The 24,442-nt window shown below is 40.7% G+C and overlaps 1 protein-coding gene across 1 annotated transcript; it reads right to left on the reverse strand.

Annotated features, from left to right (window-relative positions):
- Positions 1-1,815: 1,815 nt before the first annotated feature.
- On the reverse strand, positions 1,816-24,209 carry LOC123762712 (torsin-1A-interacting protein 2). The gene is made up of 6 exons (XM_069332242.1): positions 24,063-24,209; positions 11,671-11,814; positions 10,732-11,407; positions 10,361-10,367; positions 9,912-10,101; positions 1,816-3,974 (listed from the first exon to the last, which is right to left on the reverse strand). The coding sequence occupies exons 2-6, from the start codon at positions 11,803-11,805 to the stop codon at positions 3,762-3,764; spliced, it is 1,221 nt and encodes a 406-aa protein (XP_069188343.1). The 5' UTR covers positions 11,806-11,814; positions 24,063-24,209; the 3' UTR covers positions 1,816-3,761.
- Between the last annotated feature and the right edge of the window lie 233 nt (positions 24,210-24,442).

Raw genomic sequence — 24,442 nt, forward strand, 5'->3', positions numbered from 1 at the left:
TTTCACGGGAGTCCGCGTTAATTCTGAAAAGTGTATACTCTCCAACTTTGTCACCTTAATTCTCGTCCTACGAGATTAAATTTGGTATCATTGTGTTTGCAATAGAATTCTCTACAGCACTAAATGCATATAAACTCCAAAAGCCCGGCTAATTACCTGCAGCAAACAGAGAAAGTGCGAACGAGTTACCCAGGAGCGCGCAAAAGCGATAAAATGAGTTCACTCTTTTCATTCTGGTCACCTCAATTTTCGTCCTAGGTCTTTCATTTTGGTATCAATAGATTCGCAATAGAATTCTCTAGAGGAACATTAGCATACAAAATAAAAAACCTGGTCACGCTCCACCCGCTGACGAGTTGAAGACGGGCCACGCGTTAACCGCGAGTGAGCGCCCAGACGCCTTCCAGCTACACTCCCAATTCCTGCCCACAAATGTTTAGTATTTAGTATTTTAGTATATGTAGTATTATAGTTTAGTATTTTTTGTGTAGTAGTTGTACATCACATAAGCATTGTAGATAGCCATTTGCACAAAATAGATGGTCATTTTCTTCGTCCATTTGTGTGTTTTCCTTATGAAGTGATAATATTTGATCAAAGTGATCAACACCTTTCATGTTTGTACTGTAGTCACAGATTGCATTCGGTTTGTTGACAGTTACCAAACAGTCCCCAAAAAATCGGATAAAAACCTGATTTTTGGCAATTATTTTAGTGGATGACGCAATGCTGCATCATCCCCGAGATTACCGACAGTAAACGGATGACGCAATGCTGCGTCATGCCCGGGCGAAAGTGTTAAGAACCGTCCATCCATCAAGATCGGGCTCGGAAACGAAGGCAGGGTTTGACACAAAAGTTCCCCCCCCCCTCACTCGATCACGTCAGGTACCACAGTTCTACGGGTGAGAAAGCATGCCTTCTCAACTCACCCGGCATCAAAACAGAAGATGACAATGGAAGGAATATTCAAGAATGGCACCAAGTTGGCAGGAAGGAACACTCAGAAAGAAGAGGTGGAGAGAAAAAATGACATTGAGGAAGAGGAAAAAGAAACCAGCAAAATTAGTAATGACAACTGCAGAAGCAGGCTTCAAAACGGCAGTGGAAAGGCTGTCCCATGCATCACACACTGACAGCCAGCCACGAAGCTCCCCTGAAAATAACAATGGGCTGGAAAGTGAGGGGGTTATAACTTAAGTGTGTAATGTGCCATAAGGCAAATAATTATCAAGAGAAGGCACCAAGCTTATTAAACTGTATTTAATTTACCCGAGGGCTATAATCTTCATAGTGGCCCAAACAGGAAGCCAGCTTGTCAAAGGTCTTCCCATTGTTCCCGAGGATTTGTTCTAACTTTATTTTAAATTGAAGTAATTTTATTAGCCTTTACAGCTTGGGCAGGTAGTTCCACGGGTTTATAACCCTGTTTCCTATCCTACATTGTGGCTTAAGCTTGAAGCCCCTTTTACTACAGTGGACCTTTTAAAAAAGTGGTCTGGATTAATATCATCCAATACATTTAGTACTGTCATGGGACAAATATACTGTACATTTCATCAATACAGCTTTTTTAACTAATGAATATCCATGTTTACTATTAATGAGTAAGCTCTTCAACAGAAATCAACATTTACTAAATTTAATTTTTTCATAACAATAAAATTTATTTGGGAAAACTGTTAGAGTTGATGAAGCCCTTACAAACACTCTTTTTCAATAAAGTTTGCTCTCTACTAGGTCACTCTACATTGTTACATGCACTTTGCACTCTCTTCAATCAATAAAATGAAAAAAGGAAAATAAAACAAAAAATTTCATATAATTCATACTGTTGCAGTTCACAAGAGATTGCATTGTCATTGTTAATATTTGTAATTATATAGTTTTAATATTTTTAATTATGAGGTCTTCTGGGAGGTAACATTAAATGGTTTTTAGTTGCTTTAGATCATGTAAATAACAACACAGTTTTGACTGTTTTTGTTCTAATTAAAGCTACAGTTCAATGCAGTCAAGTATCTGCACCAAAGGGGCCAAGCATGAATATTGTTATTTCCATACACTATTATTCATGTCTTATGCACCACGATAAAATATAAATGGAGAATAATGGATTCATAGCTATTTTGTTATTATTTATCCTACAATATATAGTATTTAATTCATAATTCATTGTCTTGGGGGACAGGTAGCCAGTTTATACATATAGTACATATTAGGCTTATATCGAGGTCCATTCCCCCCCCCCCCCCAGGGTCGAATTACTGACCCCTCTCCAGGATGCAACCCCACAAGCCAACTCCTGGGTACCTATTTACTGCTAGGTGGGCAGGGGCATTAGGTTATAGGAAACATGCCAAACCATTTCTGTCTCGCCCGGGATTCGAACCCAGAATTCTTGACTGAGTCAAGAACAAACCCGCTGTACTACCGGGACCCTAATTTGTGTTGGTAGGGATGGATATTTTACTCAACGAATATTTCACCAACACTCCGCTTCAAATGCACAAAGGAATCACATGTGATATGTCAATGAGAAAATCAGTAGGAGCCATAAGGATTCGAACCTATTTTCTCACTGATACATCATGTTAATGTGATTTCTTTGTGCATTTGACATGGAGCAATGGAGATGAAACTCCTAGACCACACCCAAAGTGCTTGCGGCAATGCATGAAAACAGACTTGGTTTCAGTTGAAGCCTCAGGATCCCTTGAGAGTTCAGTTGAATCCCAGGTTGCATTGCTTTTGACCATGTCATGGTTTTGTGGTCTAACGCATGTGCTTGGGAGTACCCAGAATATAGGTTCAAATTCTCTGAAACCAAGGGGTCTGGGCGGCTGAATGGGCGGCGCTCGGTATTCATAGTCCTAAGGTTCTGGGTTCGATCCCCGGTGGAGGAGGAAACAAATGGTCAGAGTTTCTTTCACCGTGATGCCGCTGTTCACCAGCAGTAAATAGGTACCTGGGAGTTAGACAGCTGCTACAGACTGGTTCCTGGGGGTGTGTAACAAAAATGAGTCCTGGTCGAGGACTGGGCCGCACGGATGCTAAGCCCAGAAATCATCTCAAGATAACCTCAAGAATGGCTCCTACTGATTGACACGTCACATTACTGCGATTTCTTTGTGTAAATAATCACAATTTTATTGTCTAGACACACACTTAAAACTTAAAAATACTCACTTCAACTTTAGAATGTTTTAATAAATTTCATGGTATTACTACAACATTGTACTTTTTGTAGTACAGTGTAGTTAACAGTGGTTTTTAAAATGGGAACACAAATTGCAGTGCTACTTTAAACAACAAGGCAAGAACTATGATAGTGTTCCAAAATAATTAATTCCTCAAGGAGAAAAGTAACTAAATGACAACTTCAGTAATATAGTAATGTCATATAGTACAACAGTAAACAATATCAACTTATTAAAAGACACCAGAATGTAGTGATAGAACAATCCAATATGCGGTCATTAACCCGCCATAGTCAACAATGCCTACAAAATCATTATACCACAGAGATAAATTTGTAAAAAAGTCAAAGGTGTAATAATATTTAGCTTACAAACATTAAAATGTATGTCTGTCTTTGGAAAAAATTGCTGTGTCCAAGGTATCATTCTTATTATTATGAATATTGAACTGTATTTATATATGAAGCAAAGTTATATTTACACTACATTCCTCCTGCATGTTAACATATATAATTATTTTAACACAAAATTTTTTGTTACAGCAGGATATTAAAATAACTATTATATTGGGCACAACTCTTGAATTGTTACCCTACTCTCAGGTTTAATTAACACTGGAGCATTAGCTATGCGGGACACTACTGCCGAAACATCTTTTTCTTTCAGCTCTGATCCCCAGATTTCCATCAGAAGATTATCCACAGTAATGTCGAGCCTCTTGTTAACAAATTCCTCATAACGACTCTGAACTTCTACCATGGGAAATAGTACAACCTGAAAATTATTTCAATTTAAAAGAAACTTTTACATAGGACACATAATCAGTGCTTATAGTATATAAAAAAAAACAACAACGTTGAATGTAATGAAACGCCATTTTCTGGGTGAGTCCCGGAGGTTCCCCGGAGCTATCCATGGCTGATATGGATACCCTACCTATTTTGCATCAGTCGATGTGGGTGGAGTTCTAGCCTACCGGGACCACGAGCCAGAACCTGGCCTCCTCACAGAGGCCCGGGGAGCAATGGCCCATAGAAATGCACATGTGATATGGAGCATTCTATATCTGCCATCGACCGGAACAGGCACCAAGGTAAGCGCCACAAAACAAACCCCTATTCTGGTTAACAACGAAAATTGACAAACGAGTGGACAGAACTCGCCCAAATAAAAAACGAGCAAACAAGCATGACGTCACACGAGCCATGCCGCTTGTCTGCACAGCTCCCCCCTTCCGGGAGGGGAAAGGGGGAGCCCTAGATCCCCAAGCCGGCGATCCTCACCCCAGTTTAGAGGCTGGATATCAAAAACCGCGAAAAACCACCGACCGAAGAGAGGGATGCTGAGGAGCCTCTGGGACTCACCCAGAAAATGACGTTTCATTACATTCAACGCTGGTTTTCTGGGGGGAGCCCCTACGGCTCCCCGGAGCTACTTCACCAAAGACTACCAAAGAAAACCAAGGGAACTTACCCGTGAGGTGGTCGGCGCTCCACTCCTCAACGCGAAGACGAGACAACGGGCTGCATCCGCCGACCTAAAGCAACACAGGCCCGACTGGGCCCAGAAACATTCACAAGGTAGCGTGCAGCCAGGACCCTGTTCGACCGCCAAAATCCCCATGCCAGAATGTCAGCCCAAGATGGCAGCAAGAGCAGCAAACTTATGAACGTCATGGGCACGGGGATAGACCTCAGGCTGGCTGGACTTAATAACCCTGCGGACGACCCGGGAGACCCGAACCCGCGAACAGGGAAGAAGGGAAACCGGATCAACCCAAAGCGCGTCCCCAGACACAGAAGCCGTGGTGCGCAAATAACAGCGAAGCGCCGCAACCAGACACAAAACATGATGCACCCCCAGCCTGACCAACCAAGCATCAACCACCCACGGACCCCTCCGGAACGCAGCAGTCTCATTCTTTGCCAGAAAAGAAGGAGACAGCTGCAAGCGAACAAAACAATCACCACAACCAAAAAGAGCAGAAACAACCTTCGCCTATAGCATCAGCCTCAAGAACTGAGATGTGGGTAGCCGGTGTGAAGGGTCCGGGGCTCCCTCTTCCCCCTCCCGGGGAGGGGAAGTTGCGCAGACAGCGATGTGGCGACATGTGACATCATACTAGTTTGCTTGTTTTCTGTTGGGGAGTTCTATCCACTAGTTCGGCTTTTGGTAGCAATTTTAACCAGAATAGGGGTTTGTTTTGGAGCGCTTACCTTTCTAGGTGCCTGATCCAGTCGATAGCAGACATAAAAGGCTTCCAACCACACGGGGGTTTCTATAGGCCCCTTGCCTCTCTGAGGGGGCCCGGTTCTGGCCGTGGTCCCTGGTAGGCCTAAGAACTCCATACACATGACTGATGCCAAAGTCTAACATTAGCATATCAGCCTGGGATAGCTCCGGAGAGCCGATGGGGCTCCCCCAGAAAAACTGAAAACATCAATTAGAGACATTGAAATAATTGGGTAATAATATTTTTGTGACAACTCCCGCCTGACAGTGCGGGTGAAGGAGACTGCTGCGGGACGCGTACCTTGTCAGCACTTCAATTTTGCCAGACTTCCTCGCCCTATTGCAACCAAAATACGTCCCCTACGATTTTTTTATTTGTTTTCCCGTGATCAGACAACACATTTTAACAATCTTAGAAGAAAAAGATAATTTTTTTTTTGTGCCTGGTGGTGTTGAAGGCTATAATCCCAACCGCCTCTCAAGGGTTAAGCACCCCCAGAAAAGCAAAATGGCCGCCAAAACAAATATCCCAGCCAATTACAGATGCACCTGATGCAAGGGTGCTTAAATCCCGACAGCAATATGGTAAAACCAAAGCAGAAGGGAAGGGGATGAAAACCCCCTTTCCCATTGCAAAACCCCAGCCCAGAAGGTACAAAGGCCCAAGCAGGGGGCAAAAGCCCAAACCCTCCTAGCGAGCTGCCCCCAAAGCCCCAGACAGCGACCCTGGGGCAGAGCCCTCATCCACGCTCACCATCCCTGAAGAAAAGGCAGAGTCCAGGGCAAAGGCTTCAAAGAAGAGAGAGCACCAGGGCGACCCAGAAGGGTCGCCCTGGTGCGACAAAAAGAATTATCAGCAGGATAATCGTTTTGAGTTCACTTCGATACCTATAGCAACTCATAAACAATCCTAATCATTTATTTCTTAAAGGAAATCATTGTGAGGACTTACAGTTGTGAACGTCAAGCCACTAACAGCTCCCCAAATTGATTGCACAGTTCACCACTTATGCCTCCCTGGCGGGGAATTGAACCCCAGTCTCCCGCATTACAGGCAAGGATACTAACCACTATACTAACGAGGATTAAGGTACTGTATTATACTTGTCCCTTTTCTGAGGACAAATGTTAATTTCTGAACACTTCTCATATATATAACTTAATATTTTAAAAGTTCTCAGAATATAGTCTCGAATGCCTATGTGCTAATAGAATAGCTGGTCGGGCAAATCACATTTTATCTAACTGTTATAATTATACCAGTTGAATGTGTATCATAGATTTGTATTTACTCCTTACTATCTAAGATCATTTATTTTCCATGTGTCTGTAGTTTTAATTTCCTCAGCCTAGTTTTAGTTTATTCATTTAATATTCACCCCATACCCATCATGTGGGCGGTAGTGGAAAGGGTTACAGAGGCACATAATGGGCTCAGGGACTGAGCCCATTATGTGCCTCTGCTGGGACTGCTGGGCTTGTGGGACTGCCCCATAATTCATTTAGTTAACCACCGTGCTGCGCCAAGTTTATTGTGAAATTCCCCCGGTGCGCATAATATAAAGTGTTCCTAAAAAATTCTTTTTTCTTCGTAAAATGACAAATTCCCTTCCCTGAACATGTCTATGTAAAAATAAATACCAAATTCCACTTACTTTGGCTGTGGAGACGTGGACAAGGTGCGCTGTGATGTCATAGGGCCTGGTCGCCCATGTGTGACTCGCCCAGACATGGTCGCATGGGCCATTCAAGCACCGGGTGTTACCACAAATATATTTTCAATTATTTGTTTTATGTATTTCCAATGCGGTTTTATTTTTTTTTATCGTATATGATGCATATTTGTGTTCTTTACAATATGTATACAGTAGAACATTCATAATGTTCCATGGAACTGTGATACATGTGTCAGTAATGAGTCCACAATAAATGTTTTTTGTCGCAATATTACCTGTTAAAAATTCACTAAAATTACAATATGTACAGTTTCACACACTATTTACACAGTAACACATTGTATTACACACTCAGTACTTCGGAAGTGAGTAATAATCAACGAAGTAGTCCATGGTACACAGCACGACTTCGCTCTCGGTGCATCAGGTACAGATAAATTTTCGCTTCCTGTTTCTTCACTCTGTGTGCTTGCAAATAACGCACTCACGTACACCCTTGGCTTTAGTAAATGTAGGTTGTATGTAGCCAAGCTTGTAAAGCATAAGGTAGTCTTGAAAAGATTATAGGAAAAGATTAATTTTGTAAGGTAGTCTTGAAAAAATCGCTTTGTATGATCCCACAAGAGGAAGAGATTTAGCTTGCCTCAAAGAGTGTCCGTCAGTCAGAAAGAGATTCAGCTAGCCTCAAAGAGTGCCCTTACCTTGAGGTTACCTTGAGGTGCTTCCGGGGCTAGCGTCCCCCTTAGCGTCCTGGTTGCCGGACTGATCAACCAGGCTGTTGGACGCGGCTGCTCGCAGCCTGACGTATGAGTCACAGCCTGGTTGATCAGGTATCCTTTGGAGGTGCTTATCCAGTTCTCTCTTGAACACTGTGAGGGGTTGGCCAGTTATGCCCCTTATGTGTAGTGGAAGCGTGTTGAACAGTCTCGGGCCTCTGATGTTGATAGTTCTCTCTTGAACACTGTGAGGGGTTGGCCAGTTATGCCCCTTATGTGTAGTGGAAGCGTGTTGAACAGTCTCGGACCTCTGATGTTGATAGAGTTCTCTCTCAGAGTACCTGTTGCACCTCTGTTTTTCAACGGGGGTATTCTGCACATCCTGCCATGTCTTCTGGTCTCATGTGATGTTATTTCTGTGTGCAGGTTTGGGACCAGCCCCTCTAATATTTTCCACGTGTAAATTATTATGTACCTCTCCCGCCTGCGCTCAAGGGAGTACAGTTTTAGGCTCTTTAGTCGGTCCCAATAGTTTAGATGTTTTACTGAGTGGATTCTAGCAGTAAAGGATCTCTGCACGCTCTCCAGGTCAGCAATTTCTCCAGCTTTGAAAGGTGCTGTCATTGTGCAGCAGTACTCTACTCTAGAGAACACAAGCGTTTTGAAAAGTATCATCATCGGTATAGCATCTCTAGTGTGAAAAGTTCTTGTTATCCAACCTGTCATTTTCTTGCAGTTGTGACGGCTACTTTATTGTGTTCTTTAAAGGTAAGGTCTTCAGACATGAGTACACCCAGATCCTTTACATTGCCTTTTCGTTCTATGTTATGATTTGCCTGAGTTTTGTACGTGGTTTCCGTTTTTATATTTTCAGTCCGTCCGTCAGTTAGAAAGAGATTCAGGGTATTCTTGAAAATATCTATGGAAAACACTACCATGGAAGCCGCTAACACTGTTCATCTATGCTACTTGTATCAGATGCATCATCACTGAATGCAGAAAACGATTCATCTATGCATCATCTAAATAAATTGGAGATGGCATAGGATTGCAAGGGGTGACGCTCAGAGCTACAACTGGATACGCTCGCTGTATCCTCCTCATAGGTGCTGTATCACTTGCATCCACCCTTTGTGTTAGGTCCTTATTGCACCTAGCTACACCAATATTATGACCCTTATGTTCTTCAAACAATAAGGTTTGAATTTCATTGACAGAACGTTATCTTTCAACACTGCGTCGGACAGGTGTTTGGGAGCCAGAGGCGCGTGCGCCACCCATGGTTGCTCATTCAGTTCTAACCCAGCCAGCAGCCCTAGGGCATTCTGGGAATTTTTTCAAGATGGCTGGCTCTCACTGGAGGTCCTAAGAGTCCATTTCGTATACAACCAACCTCGTATACATTTAGAATTGGTACCGAAAAATAAAAAAGAGTTTTTTCGGTTGGCGCAGTTTTCCGCCGACCGAGAATACTCGGTTGGTGCAGTTAAGTGGTTAAGCAAGCTACAATCTTGATGAGCTAGTTACAAAATTTAGTGTGTGTCGTCACATCATCAATGGGTTCAAGATCGATCACAAGTACAGTTTCTAAATTAAGCAACTGACATATGTGGAGAGCTAGTGTCACAATTGATATGTTTGTCCTGCACACCACCCCCCCATCCAGTGGGCAGCGGTGGATAGCTTATAGTCACTTAGTTACTACTTACAGTTAGCAAACTGGGGATATTTGGCTAAAATTTCTGGTAGCAGATCATTTTGAATTAAATATTTACGCATCGTTAGAACATTCGTCATAGTACTGTCTCTGAATTCACGTATCTTTTCGTACTCCATTACATAGTGACGGAGGGTTTGCGAATAATTTTGTTGACAGTTTACATTTGGGGCTGAGGAAATTAAAGGTGGGGGTAACAGGCTGAGGTGGGGTTAACAGGTTACTTTATTTGAATGATTGAAGACCCTGGCAATAGCTGGGTCGAGAGCCAATCATTCTGTTCAACCGTTCAACATTATAGATTACAGCACTGTACTAATTTTCTTTTTACTTAAGACCAGACAAAAAGTGTTGAAAAGATCTAATATACCTGCTTAAATGGTGCATTTTCATTATCACAATAAGCATGAAACATCATGGCGGCTTCTCCTGGGAGTTGTTCAATATTGTGTATGACAGCTGCATGTGCATCCCTCAGGCCCCGAAGAACATTATCAAATTCCATCTTCAATGTTGGATGATGCCCAACTGCATCGCTCTTTACATCGAACATAACAAACCTAGGAATCTAAGAATAAAAATATTAAAAATCACATTACATACTGAATTGTATGAATGAAAATGCATGACATAATGGCCGTTTTCGGGAGGAAGCCTGTTGGGCTTATCGATGTCCCCCTTGGCCAACTACTTACCTTTTACAGGATGCAACCCACAACAGATGCCTAACTCCCATGTACCAATTAACTGCTATATGAACAGAGGCAGCAGATGAAACAAAATGTGCCCAAGCATTTTTGTCCTGCCTGGGGATTTAACCTGGATCCTTCAATATGGAAAAGTTAATGAACTCAACCAATAATATGAATAAGTATATGTGGTATGGGCCACTACATTAGATACAATGCCTCTTCCTCTCTGTTTATTTAATACCCAATATTGTCCAGGCTCTTTAGTTTCAAAAAGGGACACAATACATCATTAAATAGGTAGATGAAGGAAACTTGCTTCTTACTCTAAACAGCCTTTTTTCAAATAAAAATTACAAGAAATATAGATATTCTAGCATCTAATCTTGCTTGGTTAATTACACAATGGCTTACTTCAATGAACACTACTTTAAAACTTGAAATGTAAAATATTGTAAAACAACATTAGGCTTTAATAATATACACAAAATCATGCTTTACCTTCAAATGCTTCTTTAATAGCCTCTGCAATCTTGTGTATGAGGCACGTTGCTGTTCCTTGAGCATCTTCTGGCACCACCACAAGGATGATTGCCGGTTGGCTTGGACTGTCGACCATTATGGATTCCATCTGCCCAATTAGTTGAATCCACAAATTTCTTGGTTGAGAAAACTGTACATTTAGATATTTTAGGTCTGTCTTAAGATCTTCGTATACTTCTGTAATTGGTTTTATACGTGGCTTAGGGGCTTGAAGGTTATCAGTTTCCTTTAAACAAATAAATACTGATACTGAAACAAGCATAATCAAACAGAAGAAGAGTAGGATCATCATCATCGGTGATGCACCTTTCTTGTGATCCTTAACATCTTTGGGAGGCAAATCACAATACAGTTTTTTATCAGGGCTTCCCTTTACAGGAGTAACAGGCAAGTCTTTTCTTAAAGATCTAGACCCAGTTCTTGAATGGCACTGGGAGCGATTGCTGGCAATGGTATCATTTGGCGAAATAAAATCTAAGTGAGATGGACTCAAATTAGGTAAAGTCTGATATTCATCTAAGTCAGCCTCTGACAGAGCTGGATAAAGTTTTGGAGACTTAGGAGTACGCTGGTCCACTTCATCAATGTGTGTAGCATCCACAGCCTCTTCATCACTGTCTATTTCATCTTTTGTCTGTTAAGTAAAATATGTGCAAGGATGAAATTTTCTAGCATTCTAAAAGCTCAATAGATAAGCAGGGAGCACTACACATTACAAATGTAGCAGCACTGAAAAATATCTTCATGCCTAAATATTTAAAATATTTTAAAACACTAAAAATATCTGAAGAACTTAATATTTACAGATAATTTTTAAAATAAGTTTTGTTCCCATCTGTTTTGAAGAAAACCATATAGTACAGTATTATTGAAAGTTACAGATTAATTACATCCTACCTTTCGATGTTTAGGAGATTGCCCAACATTTATCCTACTTCGTGTATGAGGAGACTTAACACCTTTTGATGGAGGAGAATCATTTTCATGAAGACCTGGTCGAGGTGTAGGTCTGGTGTTCACACGGTTATGCATTTTTCATGTCTGAAATATATAATTCATTATGTTGGGGGACAGGCAGCCAATGTATATGTTAAGCATATATCGAGGTCCCCTGCCAAGGTCGAATTACTGACCCTCCCCAGGATGCAACCCTAGAAGCTAACACCTGGTACTTATTTACTATGAGGTGAACACGGGCAGTAGATGATAGGGAATGTGCCCAACCATTTCTGTCGCACCTGGGATTCGAACCAAGAATTCCCGATTGTGAGTTAAAAACAAACCCGGTTGTTATACATTACTTAGTCTTATCATCACTACTGTTTGTTTGATCAATTCACCTGGCCTCATATCTAAGATTGAGCCCTTAGCCTGCCACTATCAAGTTGATTCTCACCCCCTTTTCTTCTGCCTCCAAGAATATGTTAGTTTAAGTACGCATACATTTCAAGTATTCTATGTTCTTGTAAGACTCATTATACTGTGGAGCTTCTCTCAGTTCCTGTATTTCTATCTCTAATCTAAAGACTGAATGTTATGATCTTTCTCTTCTCCACAGCCAACTTGAAGAATAAAAGCCCATCTCATTTTCCTTGATACCTTTGCTCTCCAATTTTTCAAGGACCATCAGTAGAAATTCATATTTGAATTGATATTTTTTCATATTTGTGTGTTTATGAGTGGATACCTAATAAAAGCATGGAAATTATTTGAAAGGGATGTTGCTTATGACAAATGGCGGTGTTTTAGTTTTTCCACTGTCTGCATATGTTCCACAGTAAACACTCATACAATACAATATCATTTGAAAGCCTGACTCTGCTGCTATGAGATTTCTTAGATGATCCATGGAGTTTTTCTTAGTTGGTCACTCATGTTGCTTCTGTCGCTCCTCCTGTAGGACTTAGATTCATAGAGAGCTGTTACTCTCAAGAATTTTAAGTGTTTTTTTTTTGCATCTCTATTGGCACCTTACCATTTCAGTTGTTGCAGCACTGGTTCTCTGATAGTTAAACCAGATATGAGGAGAGAGTACTACTGTGTAATTACCTAAGTGTAGTTACAGGATGAGAGCTACACTCGTGGTGTCCCGTCTTCCCAACACTCTTTGTCATATAACACTTTGAAATTACTGACGGTTTTGGCCTCCACCACCTTCTCACCTTATTTGTTCCAACCTCAATAACCTCTTGTTCTTGAAGTTCCGGGTCTCAGGAATTCTTCCTTATCAATTTTTATCGATTCCTGTTACTATTTTTGTACGTAGTGATCATATCATCTCTCTTTCTTCTATCTACTAGTTTTTGCATATTGAACACCTCTAACCTCTCCTCATAGCTCTTGTCCTTCAGTTTTGGGAGCCACTTAGTGGCATGTCTTTGCTCTTTGCACCTTTTCCAGTTTGTTGATGTGCTTCTTAATATATGGGCACCATACAACCGCCGCATATTCCAGGTTTGGTCTTACAAAAGTTGTGGACAATTTCTTTAGTATTTCACCATCCATGTATTTAAAAGCAATTCTGAAGTTAGAAAGTGTAGCATAGGCTCCTCGCACAATGTTTTTAATGTGGTCCTCAGGTGACAGTTTTCTATCTAGAACCACCCTTAGATCCCTTTCTTTGTCAGAATTCTTTAAAGATTTCTCACATAATTTATAGGTTGTGTGGGGTCTATGTTCTCCAATTCCACATTCCATAACATGGCATTTATTCACATTAAATTCCATTTGCCAAGTGGTGCTCCATATACTTATTTTGTCCAGGTCTTCTTGAAGGGCATGGCAATCATCTAGGTTTCTTATCTTCCCTATTATCTTAGCATCATCAGCAAACATGTTTATATAATTCTGTATTCTATCTGATAGATCGTTTATGCAGACAATGAACAATACCGGTGCAAGAACTGAATCCTGTGGTACTCCACTTGTGACATTCCTCCAATCCGATACATTGCCTCTGATTACGACCCTCATTTTTTTATCAGTTAGGAAATTTTTCAGCCATGTTAGAAGCTTATCTGTCACCCCTCCAATATGTTCCAGTTTCCAGAACAACCTCTTATGTGGAACTCTGTCAAAAGCCTTTTTTAGGTCCAGATAGAGGCAGTCAACCCAACCATCCCTTTCCTGTAAAATCTCTGTGGCTCAATCATAGAAACTGAGTAAATTCGTTACATTGATCAACAGATCGAAAACCATACTGCCTGTCTGATATTATATCTTTTTCTCCAGGTGTTCTACCCATTTAGTTTAAATTATTTTTTCCAATATTTTTACAATTACACTTGTCAATGATACAGGTCTATAATTGAGGGGGTCTTCCCTGCTGCCACTTTTGTAGATTGGAACGATGTTAGCCTTTTTCCACACATCAGCTACAAATCCTTTACACATGGATGCCTGAAAAATCAGTTGAAGTGGAATGCTGAGCTCAGGTGCACATTCTCTCAGAACTCATGGTGAAACTCCATCTGGACCAACTGCTTTCTTCTTACTTAGCTCCTTGAGCATTTTTTTCACTTCGTCTCTATACACCTCTATGTGCTCTATGTTGTTCTCTGGAATTCTTATTGTGTCTGGTTCCCTGGAGATTTCATTTTGCACAAACACATTTTGCAACTTTTCAATTAATATTTCACACATTTCTTTTTCATTTTCCATGAATCTATTTCCCATTTTCAACCTATGAATAATATCCTTTACCTGCAATTTGTTGTTTATGAATTTATAGAATAGACCTGGTTCTGTTTTACATTTGTCCGCAATCCCTTTTTCAAAATTTCTTTCTGCCTCTCTCCTCACTGACGTGCAGTTGTTTCTCACATCTTTGTATCGCTGGTATGTTTGGGTGTTTGGCCTCTTCCTGTATTGATTCCATTTTTGTGTCTTTTGATCTCTGGCCCTCTCACAATTTCTGTCGAACCAATCCTGTTTCCTAGTTCTGCATCTCTGCTTTGGTATAAATTTTTTTGTGCCTTTATCATATATTTCACAAAACTTGACATACATCTCATTTACTTCCTTGCATAGCAACAAGTCTGTCCAATTATACTCACTAAAAAAATTTCTAAAGACGCCATAATGTCCTCTCCTGAAGTCAGGTTTTTCAACTGCTTCAACCTCCTTATTTTCTTCCAGATTATAACGCATTGCATACATTATTCCCAAAAAGACATAGTTAATTTTTCCCAAGGGAGGAAGGTACTGAATGTCAAATATCTCTTCCTCCTTCCTGGTAAATATCAAACCTAGCATGGAGGGAACGTCCCCTTCCCTCATCCTTGTAGCTTGTTTAACATGTTGATACAAGAATGTTTCAAGGATGAGGTCTACAAATCTACAGGTCCAAAAATCCTCTGTTCTAGCTTCATATGCTTCCCAGTCTATGGATTTCAAGTTGAAGTCGCCGACTATCAACAGTCGTGATCTATCTTTATCTGCTCTTGCTATAATCTCTCTCATTACTGTTATAAGACCCCTCATTTACTATCTAGCTCCACCTTTGTCCATGTGTTGCTTGGCAGTGGACTATATGCTTTTATGATCATTAGTTTATCATCCTCATGGCAGATCTATACAGGTAGTGCTATTACGTCAACTTCTCGTGGATTGGCAATCATTATTTTCTTCACCTTTAGATGTTCTTTCACCAGCACAGCAATGCCACCGCCTTTCCTAATTTTTCTGTCCCATCTCCAAATTGAGTAGCTCCTTGGGAATATGACCTCATTTAAAATAACATCTTGAAGTTTTGTCTCCGTGAGTGCAACAATGTCTGGTGTCTGTAGCTGTATTACATCACTTAACTCCAGTATCTTCGATCTCACTCCATCTACAGTGGTACCTCGGAATGCGAGTGTCCCTGTATGCGAGTTTTTCGGAATACGAGCAGGATTTCCTCGAAAAATATGTCTCGGAACGCGAGGGTTACCTCGGGACACGAGTTTGTTGATACGCGTACAGGCCGACCCAGCGCGTGGTGGTTCGGCGATCGTCGCCCCTCAGTTTACCATTGTCTCGCGCCCAGTGACTACCCCACATCAATTCTTCTCGCGGATTTTCAGTGTTTTGTTGGATTTTTGGTGATTTGACTATACAATTTGTTATTATATATCTCACCATGGGTCCCAAGAAAGACAGTGGTAAGGATAAAGGCCACAAAGCCCATGTGAGGATGACAATAGAGGAGAAACAAGAGATTATTCGGAAGCATAAGAACGGTACACGTGTTGTTGAACTTTGTAGGCAGTACAACTAAGCCACATCAACAATATGCACTATACTTAAGAAGAAAAATGAGATTATGAGTGCTAAAGTGGCAAAAGGAGTCAGAACAATAACGAAACAAAGACCACAAATACTTGAAGAAGTGGAAAAGTTGTTATTAATTTGGATACACGACAAGGAGTTAAGGGGTGACAGTGTTTCGGAGGCCATTATTTGTGAGAAAGCCAGGGTTTGGACAGATTTGTGGTGAGGAAATCGAGCAGTGAGCCTCAACCAGGACCTAGTGGCACTCAGATAAAACGTCCCAGGGAGAGCACATCAGAAAAGTCTTCACTGCCTGATGTGATAATGGAAGGGGACTCTCCTTCCAAACAGTAACTCCTCTCCTCCTCGCCCCTCCTCACCATCTTCCATACGCCTACAGCATTCAACAGCAAGGTAAGTAATAACTTGAACATAGTTTTATAGGTTTATTTAGATGAATTAGGTATAAAAATTTAGTTTGATGTGGGGTTTTTGGGGTAGTCAGGAACGGATTAATTCATTTCCCTTTATTTCTTATGGGGAAATTAGCTTCGGAATACGAGTTTTCGGAATACGAGGCGTCTCCAGGAATCAATTAAACTCTTAAACTGAGGTATGCCTGTACATTGGTGTATAATATTTTCAGGAACATGTTCCCCTCTCCTTATTCTTCACTACCCCTCTCTCTACCAATTTTGTTGGTTTGCCTTTTTGTACCATTTTACAGGCCTGCCTACCCCTATCACTCTATAGAAAAAATAATTGATTTCTTCTTCATTTCTGCTCCCATTTAGACGTTTTGCCTCTACGAGGTTTAGTTTCAGCTTCTCTCTGTCTTCTCTTGAAAGATCTCGTCTTAACGACCACACTTTCCCATCCTCATCACTTTGTAATTTTCTAGCATTCCTTAGTATTTCTTCCATCTGTTTGGCACCGTTTAGGTTGATCCACAAAGGTCGATCTTTCCCTTTTACGTACCTGCCTATTCTCCTGTAGTCGCACACATTCTCTATTGGAAGATGTGTGTTGGATGTTGTTGATGGATGTTGGTGTGTTGGAGGACTTTTGTACACCTCATTTCTGGAAATATTTTACAGAAATATTGGGTTAGGTTGGGTTAACTCCATCTATCTGATACTAAAAAAGGCTTTTGACAGAGTTCCACATAAGAGGTTGTTCTGGAAATTAGAACATATACAGGCAGGCTTCTATCATGGATGAAAAAATTTCTGACAGAAAACTGAGGGCAGTAATCAGAGGCAATATATCGGACTGGAGAAATGTCATGAGTGGATTATCACGGGGTTCAGTTCTTGTACCGTGTTACGGTGCCCTCTCCTAAATCTTCCTTTATCAAGCGAGAAGAGTCATATCTCTTCAACCTGCAGGGATTCGTCTGACATAGATGACTGCTAGCAAGAGTATTAATTCGGGTATAAAATACTTATTTTAGTTTTAGCTTGCAAGGGGCTTATGCTCCTAGTGCATACAAAATGACGATGGGCCGACAAAAGTGCACCAAAATCGTGAAGACACCAGCAGGCTGGCGATTGGCTGGCAGAGGTCATGTGACGAGTTTGACCAATGAGAGCCCACCCCTGGGGCCGTGATGTCACCGGGAGGTCTGGCTCAGAGATTGCAGAGCGTCTGGCGCTCAGAGATTCACGGCGCTTGGTTGAGAACGGACGTGCGCTGGTTGAGCTCTCGAGTTCGGAGGTCCAGGAGCCTCATCCAGTGGAATATTGCAGCCTGACATATTCGCAGTGACTACAGAGGACTACCACACTTCATTGAAGTGCGAGTAAGCCGAGCTCCACACTAGTACTGATATTAAATAGAAAAGAGACCCCTGGGTGGCAACACTGTATCAAATTTGAAATGAAAGCGTTGCTGGGACCCAGAGAAGATTACCCAGCTGGTGATCGAAAGAAAAGTTGAGAATTGAGGTAATGGCCGGAGGTCCAGCAAAACTTTGTTTGTGTAGGTGGGCAGGCCCGGTGGGGGTGTTACACATTGCAGGATCGAGCACAGGAAGTGTGCGCTGGGCCTTCTCCTCTTTCCCTTGGGTCCAAGGTCAAGTAGTGCCGACCGGACTTGAGGCATGACTTGGAGAGCTCTCTGGGTGTGGTCAACAGTAACCCAGTAGAGGGAGTGAAGACCAGTGGCATGGGGTTATAAGATCATTAACATACACCTCTGTTGTTTAACTGTAACCCCCAGTCACACGAGGCCAAGGTGAATGACGCGTGACAACCGTTAATGTTCATTGTCTACATAAATGATCTGCCAGATGGAATACAGAATTATATGAACATGTTTGCTGATGATGCTAAGATTAATAGGGAAGATGAGAAACTTAGATGACCATCATACCCTTCAAAAAGACCTGGACAAAATAAGTATATGGAGCACCACTTGTAAATGGAATTTAATGTGAATAAATGTCATGTTATGGAATGTGGAATAAGAGAACATAGACCCCACAACCCATAAATTATGTGAGAAATCTTTAAAGAATTCTGATAAAGAAAGAGATCTAGGGGTGGTGTTAGATAGAAAACCATCACCAGAGGACCACATTAAGAACATTGTGCGAGGAGCCTATGCTACACTTACTAACTTCAGAATTGATTTTAAATACATGGATGGCAAAATACTAAAGAAATTGTTCATGACTTTTCTTAGACAAAAAAAAAAAAAAAAAAAAAACTGGAATATGCAGTGGTTGTACTGTATAGTGCCCATATCTTGAGAAGCACATCAACAAATTGGAAAAAATGCAGACACATGCAACTAAATTGCTCCCTGAACTGAAGGACAAGAGATACGAGGAGAGGTTAGAGGCAATAAACATGACAAAACTAGAAGATAGAAAAACAAAGACGATATGATCACTACATTCAAAATAATAACGGGAATTGATAAAATTGATAGGGAAGAATTCCTGAGATTTGGAACTTCAAGAACAAAAGGTCATAGATTTAAACTAAACAAAGCTGCCAAAGAAATATAAGAAAATTCACTTCCGCAGAGTGATAGATGGTTGGAACAAGTTAGGTGAGAAGGTGGAGGCCAAACCCGCCAGTAATTTCAAAGCATTATTTGACAAAGACACCACGAACATAGCTCTCATCCTGTAACTACAGTTAGGTAATTACAGCATATACTATACATATATTAAAATAAGTGATGCAGCAGAAAACTTTACCTACATAAATGATACACAGCACATTGCCTGAAATGACTTACAGATTTATATATATATATATATATATATATATTTTTTTTTTTTTTTTTTTTTTTTTTTTTTTTTTTTTTTTTTTTAAGATATATACAAGAGTTGTTACATTCTTGTACAGCCACTAGTACGCGTAGCATTTCGGGCAGGTCCCTGGAATACGATCCCCGCCGCGAAGAATCGTTGTTGCAACCAAGCACACATTTTACTGTTGCGTTAAACAGAGGCTACAGTTAGGGATTTGCGCCCAGTAAATCCTCCTCGGCCAGGATACGAACCCATGACAAAGTGCTCGCGGTACTCCAGGCGAGTGTCTTACCATTACACCATGGAGATTGTAAATATAATATACCACGGAGATTGTAAATATAATATGTAAATTTAAAACACAGATGAAACATCAGTTTGGCAGCACCACACTCCATAGTTACAGGCTACCGGGTCAGGCTTCATAAATTCAGTGTCAGCCAGTTCCTGCACCACTATTGCATTACTTACTGGAATATGAAGTAACTGAAGCCCTGCGCATCAAACTCAACATTAATCCAACAAGAGCAGCTGTATAAGATGCAAAATCCACAGCGACTACAATGGTTAGAAAAGCAGTTGAAGAATGAGACACACTGGTGAACACTGTACATCTATATCCGCCACCAAGATAATGTTATTAAAACAAGACTAAAATCAGTATGCTAAAACAGAAGCGGAAAAGAAATGAAGGAAAAGGAGGAAACCCCACCTCCATTTAAAACTTTAACTCAAATATCACAGTATATTTATATTTAAATATCACATATATTATATATATATAGTACAGTATATATTATCGCAAATAACTGAACTCAATTATGGGCTCACTATAGCCCGTGCTACATGGATATTTTGTTCAGAGTAGCTAAATCTAAAACAACAACACTTCTTGCACAGAGGAGCACAAGTAGGGTAATGATGGTACTGCAGCAGTCTCTACAGTACCTATTCAAAAAATTAGAGCAGATCTTATAAACATTTAAGATAATGTGAATGTTTTACAACTTCTTTCTTCTTGGTGGTACATGCAGTTTGCATGAAGGGTTATTTCCAACTTTATTCTGGCAACTTTATTTATGAATCATTTAACTCTTCAAAGATCACACCTTAAAGCTTAACCCTTTAACTGCGCAACGCGCCTGCAGGCCTACGTCTGGGGTGCGCTATGCGCCTCCGGGTATTTGTATTTTTCACGTTCCATTCAAAACTCCGGCGGCTACATGGGGTTCTCATCAGTTTCCTCAGGGCTCTTGTAAACAGACGCCATCTATAAAAAAATCGTGGTCCACATTCCTGGGTGTGAGAGCCTCAGTAGTGAGTGAGCAACCAAGGCCGGCGCACGCAGCGTGAGCTCACAGCACTGCTGTTCAGCTTGTGACCACAGCATCACCTAATAATGTCAAAATATATACAGTGGTACCTTGGAATACAAGCGACCCCATTTACGAGTTTTTTGGAATACGAGCAGTATTTCATCGGAAAATTTAAATCGGAATACGAGGGTTACCTCGGAATCCGAGTTTGTTGATACGCGTACAGGCTGACCTAGCACGTGGTGGCACAGCGATCGACGCTCAGTTTACCAGTGCCTCGCGCCCAGTGACTATCCTGCCTGAATTCTTCTCTAGGATTTTCAGTGTTTTGTTGGATTTTTGGTCATTTGACCATAAAAGGTGTCATTATATATCTTGCAATGGGTCCCAAGAAAGCCAGTGGTAAGGTTCAAGCCAAGAAATCACATGTGAGGATGACAATAGAGGAAAAGCGAGAGATCATTCAGAAGCATGTAAATGGTACACGTGTTGTTGAACTTTGTAGGCATTATAACAAATCCACGTCAACGATAAGCACTATACTTGCCGAGAAAAAGGACATTATGAGTGCTAACGTGGCAAAAGGCGTAAGAACAATCACGAAACAAAGACCACAAATACTTGAGGATGTTGAAAAGAAGGAGAAGTGTCAGATGTGGAAAGAAATGCAAACTTTGATTGAAATGACTCACCCAGAGAAAGCTGTAGTAGGCTGTTGCATTAATCTTTTCAATGACAATGTGATGCCTCACTACAGACATCTTGCGAAGAAGGGAAAAACAATCTTCCATGGACAGATTTGTTGTAAGAAAATCGAGCAGTGATCCACAACCAGGACCTAATGGTATGCAGGCAAAATGTGCCAGTGTGTGCACACCAGAGAGGTCCTCACTGCTTGATGTTATAATGGAAGGGGACTCCCCTTCCACACAGTAACATCTCTCCTCCTTCCCCCTCCTCACCATCTTCCATACGCCATCAGCAAGGGTAAGTAATAACTTGAACATAGTTTTGTACTGTAAATTTAGATGAATTAGATATAAAATTTAGTTTGAAGTGAGGTTTTTGGGTAGTCAGGAATGGATTAATTCATTTCCCATTATTTCTTATGGGGAAATTAACTTCGGATTACGAGTTTTCGGAATACGAGCTGTCTCCAGGAACGGATTAAACTATTAAACCGAGGTACTGTACCACTGTATATAACTTGTATTATTTAGCCATGATAGTATTACAGAAGAGCCTGAGTGTGATAATGACTGTGTACAATGTTCAAATATTAGTGATTCAATGCTGTTCACGATGTTCACAGCGCTAGCCACAGCACCACAGCATTATTTCATCCATCTAGGAATCTTCAAATGACTTCTTAGGTTCCTTTACAAAATAAACTTGTGGTCAATTATTTACTTACAGGATTTAGTGACCAGTATTGTGATAACAGCAAGATTGTGGTGATAATAAGCACTGTGCGTAGTATTGTGGGAGGAGTAATTGTGGTGAGGGAGCGAGGGAGAGAATCGAGGTAGCTTCACTGTGTGGCAGCTACTCTTGTTTTGCTCATCATACTAGCTTAGTGGTTCGCTATGGTGAACACATTTGTACATGGGTATATACAATGTGTGTATATAGTGTAATAACAGCAACAGGAATATGTTGGGAGAAGCTATTTTGGTGAGGGAGGCGACGTAATCGTAGCGTCGTGTGCTGGCTGCTGTGTGATTTCTCATGCAGTGTATGGTGGCCACTGTAAAGTTTGAACACAATACCAGCTTACTTGCATAGTTCTGGTGAATAAAACATGTAGTTAGGTATACATAACATGTGTAAATAGTGTAATACAAACAATAACAATATGGTGAGAGGAGCAATGTTGGCGAGTAAGATGTTGGAGAAGTGAGGGAGAGACTGGATGTTGGAGGAGTGAGGGTGTGGCAGCTGACACTCGCGGAGTTCTGAGTGTGTTCATGGTGAATGTATATAGTGTGTAAATAGACTGTATATATACATAAATTAGCATAATACAATGGAAATATGTACCGGATATGTGTTCACATGTGTCATGCACGTAACACAGTGTCTTCAGACAGTACGGATGTTCCACTGCCATAATATAGTGTATGTGTTCATTATATGTAGGATTGGCCCGTAAAAGCATATAAAATGTATTTGGAACTGTGCGCAGAAAATGAATAAAAATATATTCATAGCAACTCGCGCATCCTGCCCCAAGCGCCCTACCGGCCCCGGGGGCGTACCCCACGGGTGACCAGGGAATGATGTCACGCACGAACTTACGGACCCCATAGCAGCTAAAGTACTTACAATTTTGACCTTCTGTTAATATACCCTTACTCAGAGAAGGGTTTTTGACACTTTAAAAACAGAAAAGAATTTTTTCCAGAGATTTTATTTCCTGTGCACTGGGGGGGGGGGGGTGTCATATTTGGAGGCCGCGCAGTTAAGGGGTTAAGTGAAAATTCATCACAGAAGATTCCTCATTAATTTATATAAGTGTATCTATAGAACTCGTAGAAACAAGACATTATTGGTCCACTTATCAGACAAACGTTAATTATGAGGAGGAAGAGCTAAGCCAGTATGACACAGCAGTCTCCATGGCGTAGTGGTAATACGCTCGCCTGGCGTTTTGTGAGCGCTTTGTCCTAGGTTCATATCCTGAAATCTCCGGGAAAGATTTACAGGGTGCAAATCTTTAACTGTATCCTCTGTTTACCCAACAGTAAAAATGGGTACCTAGTTGTTAAACGATTTGGTAGGTAATATTCCAGGGATGAAGCGCTAAACACGATTTTTTTTTTTTTAATATCGTGTTTAGCACTTCGGTTTTCCAGTTAAATTTTAAAAGTCGTGTTTAGTGCTTCAGGTGTCCTTATACATTTTTGATGGGCCATTTAAGACGTCGGATTTCCTGATAAATTTCCGATTTTGAGATGAAGAATTCCTACGAGGAAAATAATTTCAGAGTTCATGGAAGTTTCTTAAAGAAAAATTCAGGGACAAAGTTCCTTCCCTTCTTACTGACAATAAACTCTAAGGTCATTTTTCTTTTTTTTTCAAAATCACTCATTTGGAGTTAAAAAGTTCTTATGGGGAAATTCAGACCAATAATCACTTATATGTTCTTAAAGGATTCTTAAGGGGAAGATTCAAAATGTTTCAGAGTTGTTTTATGAAAATATTTCAGTTCATATAATCATAGGAGTTTTTTACAAATTTAAGACCGAAATTTGTAAAAAAAAAAAAAAAAAAAAAAAAAAAAAAGACTATGTTCAGAGAATATTGTCATAGAAGTTTTGTTAAGAACTCTTATATATATAAATAAAATAAAATAAAATAATCACGGTAATGTTTTTTTTCAACAGCCACTGGTAATCTGATCGCGTTAGAAATTCTAAGCACAGTGGCCGTCAAGTTTATAAACGATAATTTTGTACCTTACAAATTAATACAATGTATGGTGATACAAGGTTGAAATGCAGTTGCCTCCACTTGTCTCATGTGAGCACCACACACACACACACACGTATGATGCCCTGCTGGACTACACACGTCCAGCACCAGAGCCCCTCGCAACCATAATAAACACAGCGTTCGTCAGCCACCCAGACGACTCCCTCGTGACGTCACACATGACTTTATAGACTAATTGAATACTTCAACTTTTTTACTTTTCATTTAATAATAGTGTTTTTATAAAGACAAAGAAGACCTAATTAGAGTGAATACTTATGAAGGAGGGGAAGAGAACGAATTAGGATATACCCATAACGTGAGACATAATCAGGAAGAGCTATGAAATAGTATCTGCCCGAAA

The sequence above is a fragment of the Procambarus clarkii genome, chromosome 27 (assembly GCF_040958095.1).
Source record: "Procambarus clarkii isolate CNS0578487 chromosome 27, FALCON_Pclarkii_2.0, whole genome shotgun sequence".
NCBI classification, from domain to species: domain Eukaryota; kingdom Metazoa; phylum Arthropoda; class Malacostraca; order Decapoda; family Cambaridae; genus Procambarus; species Procambarus clarkii.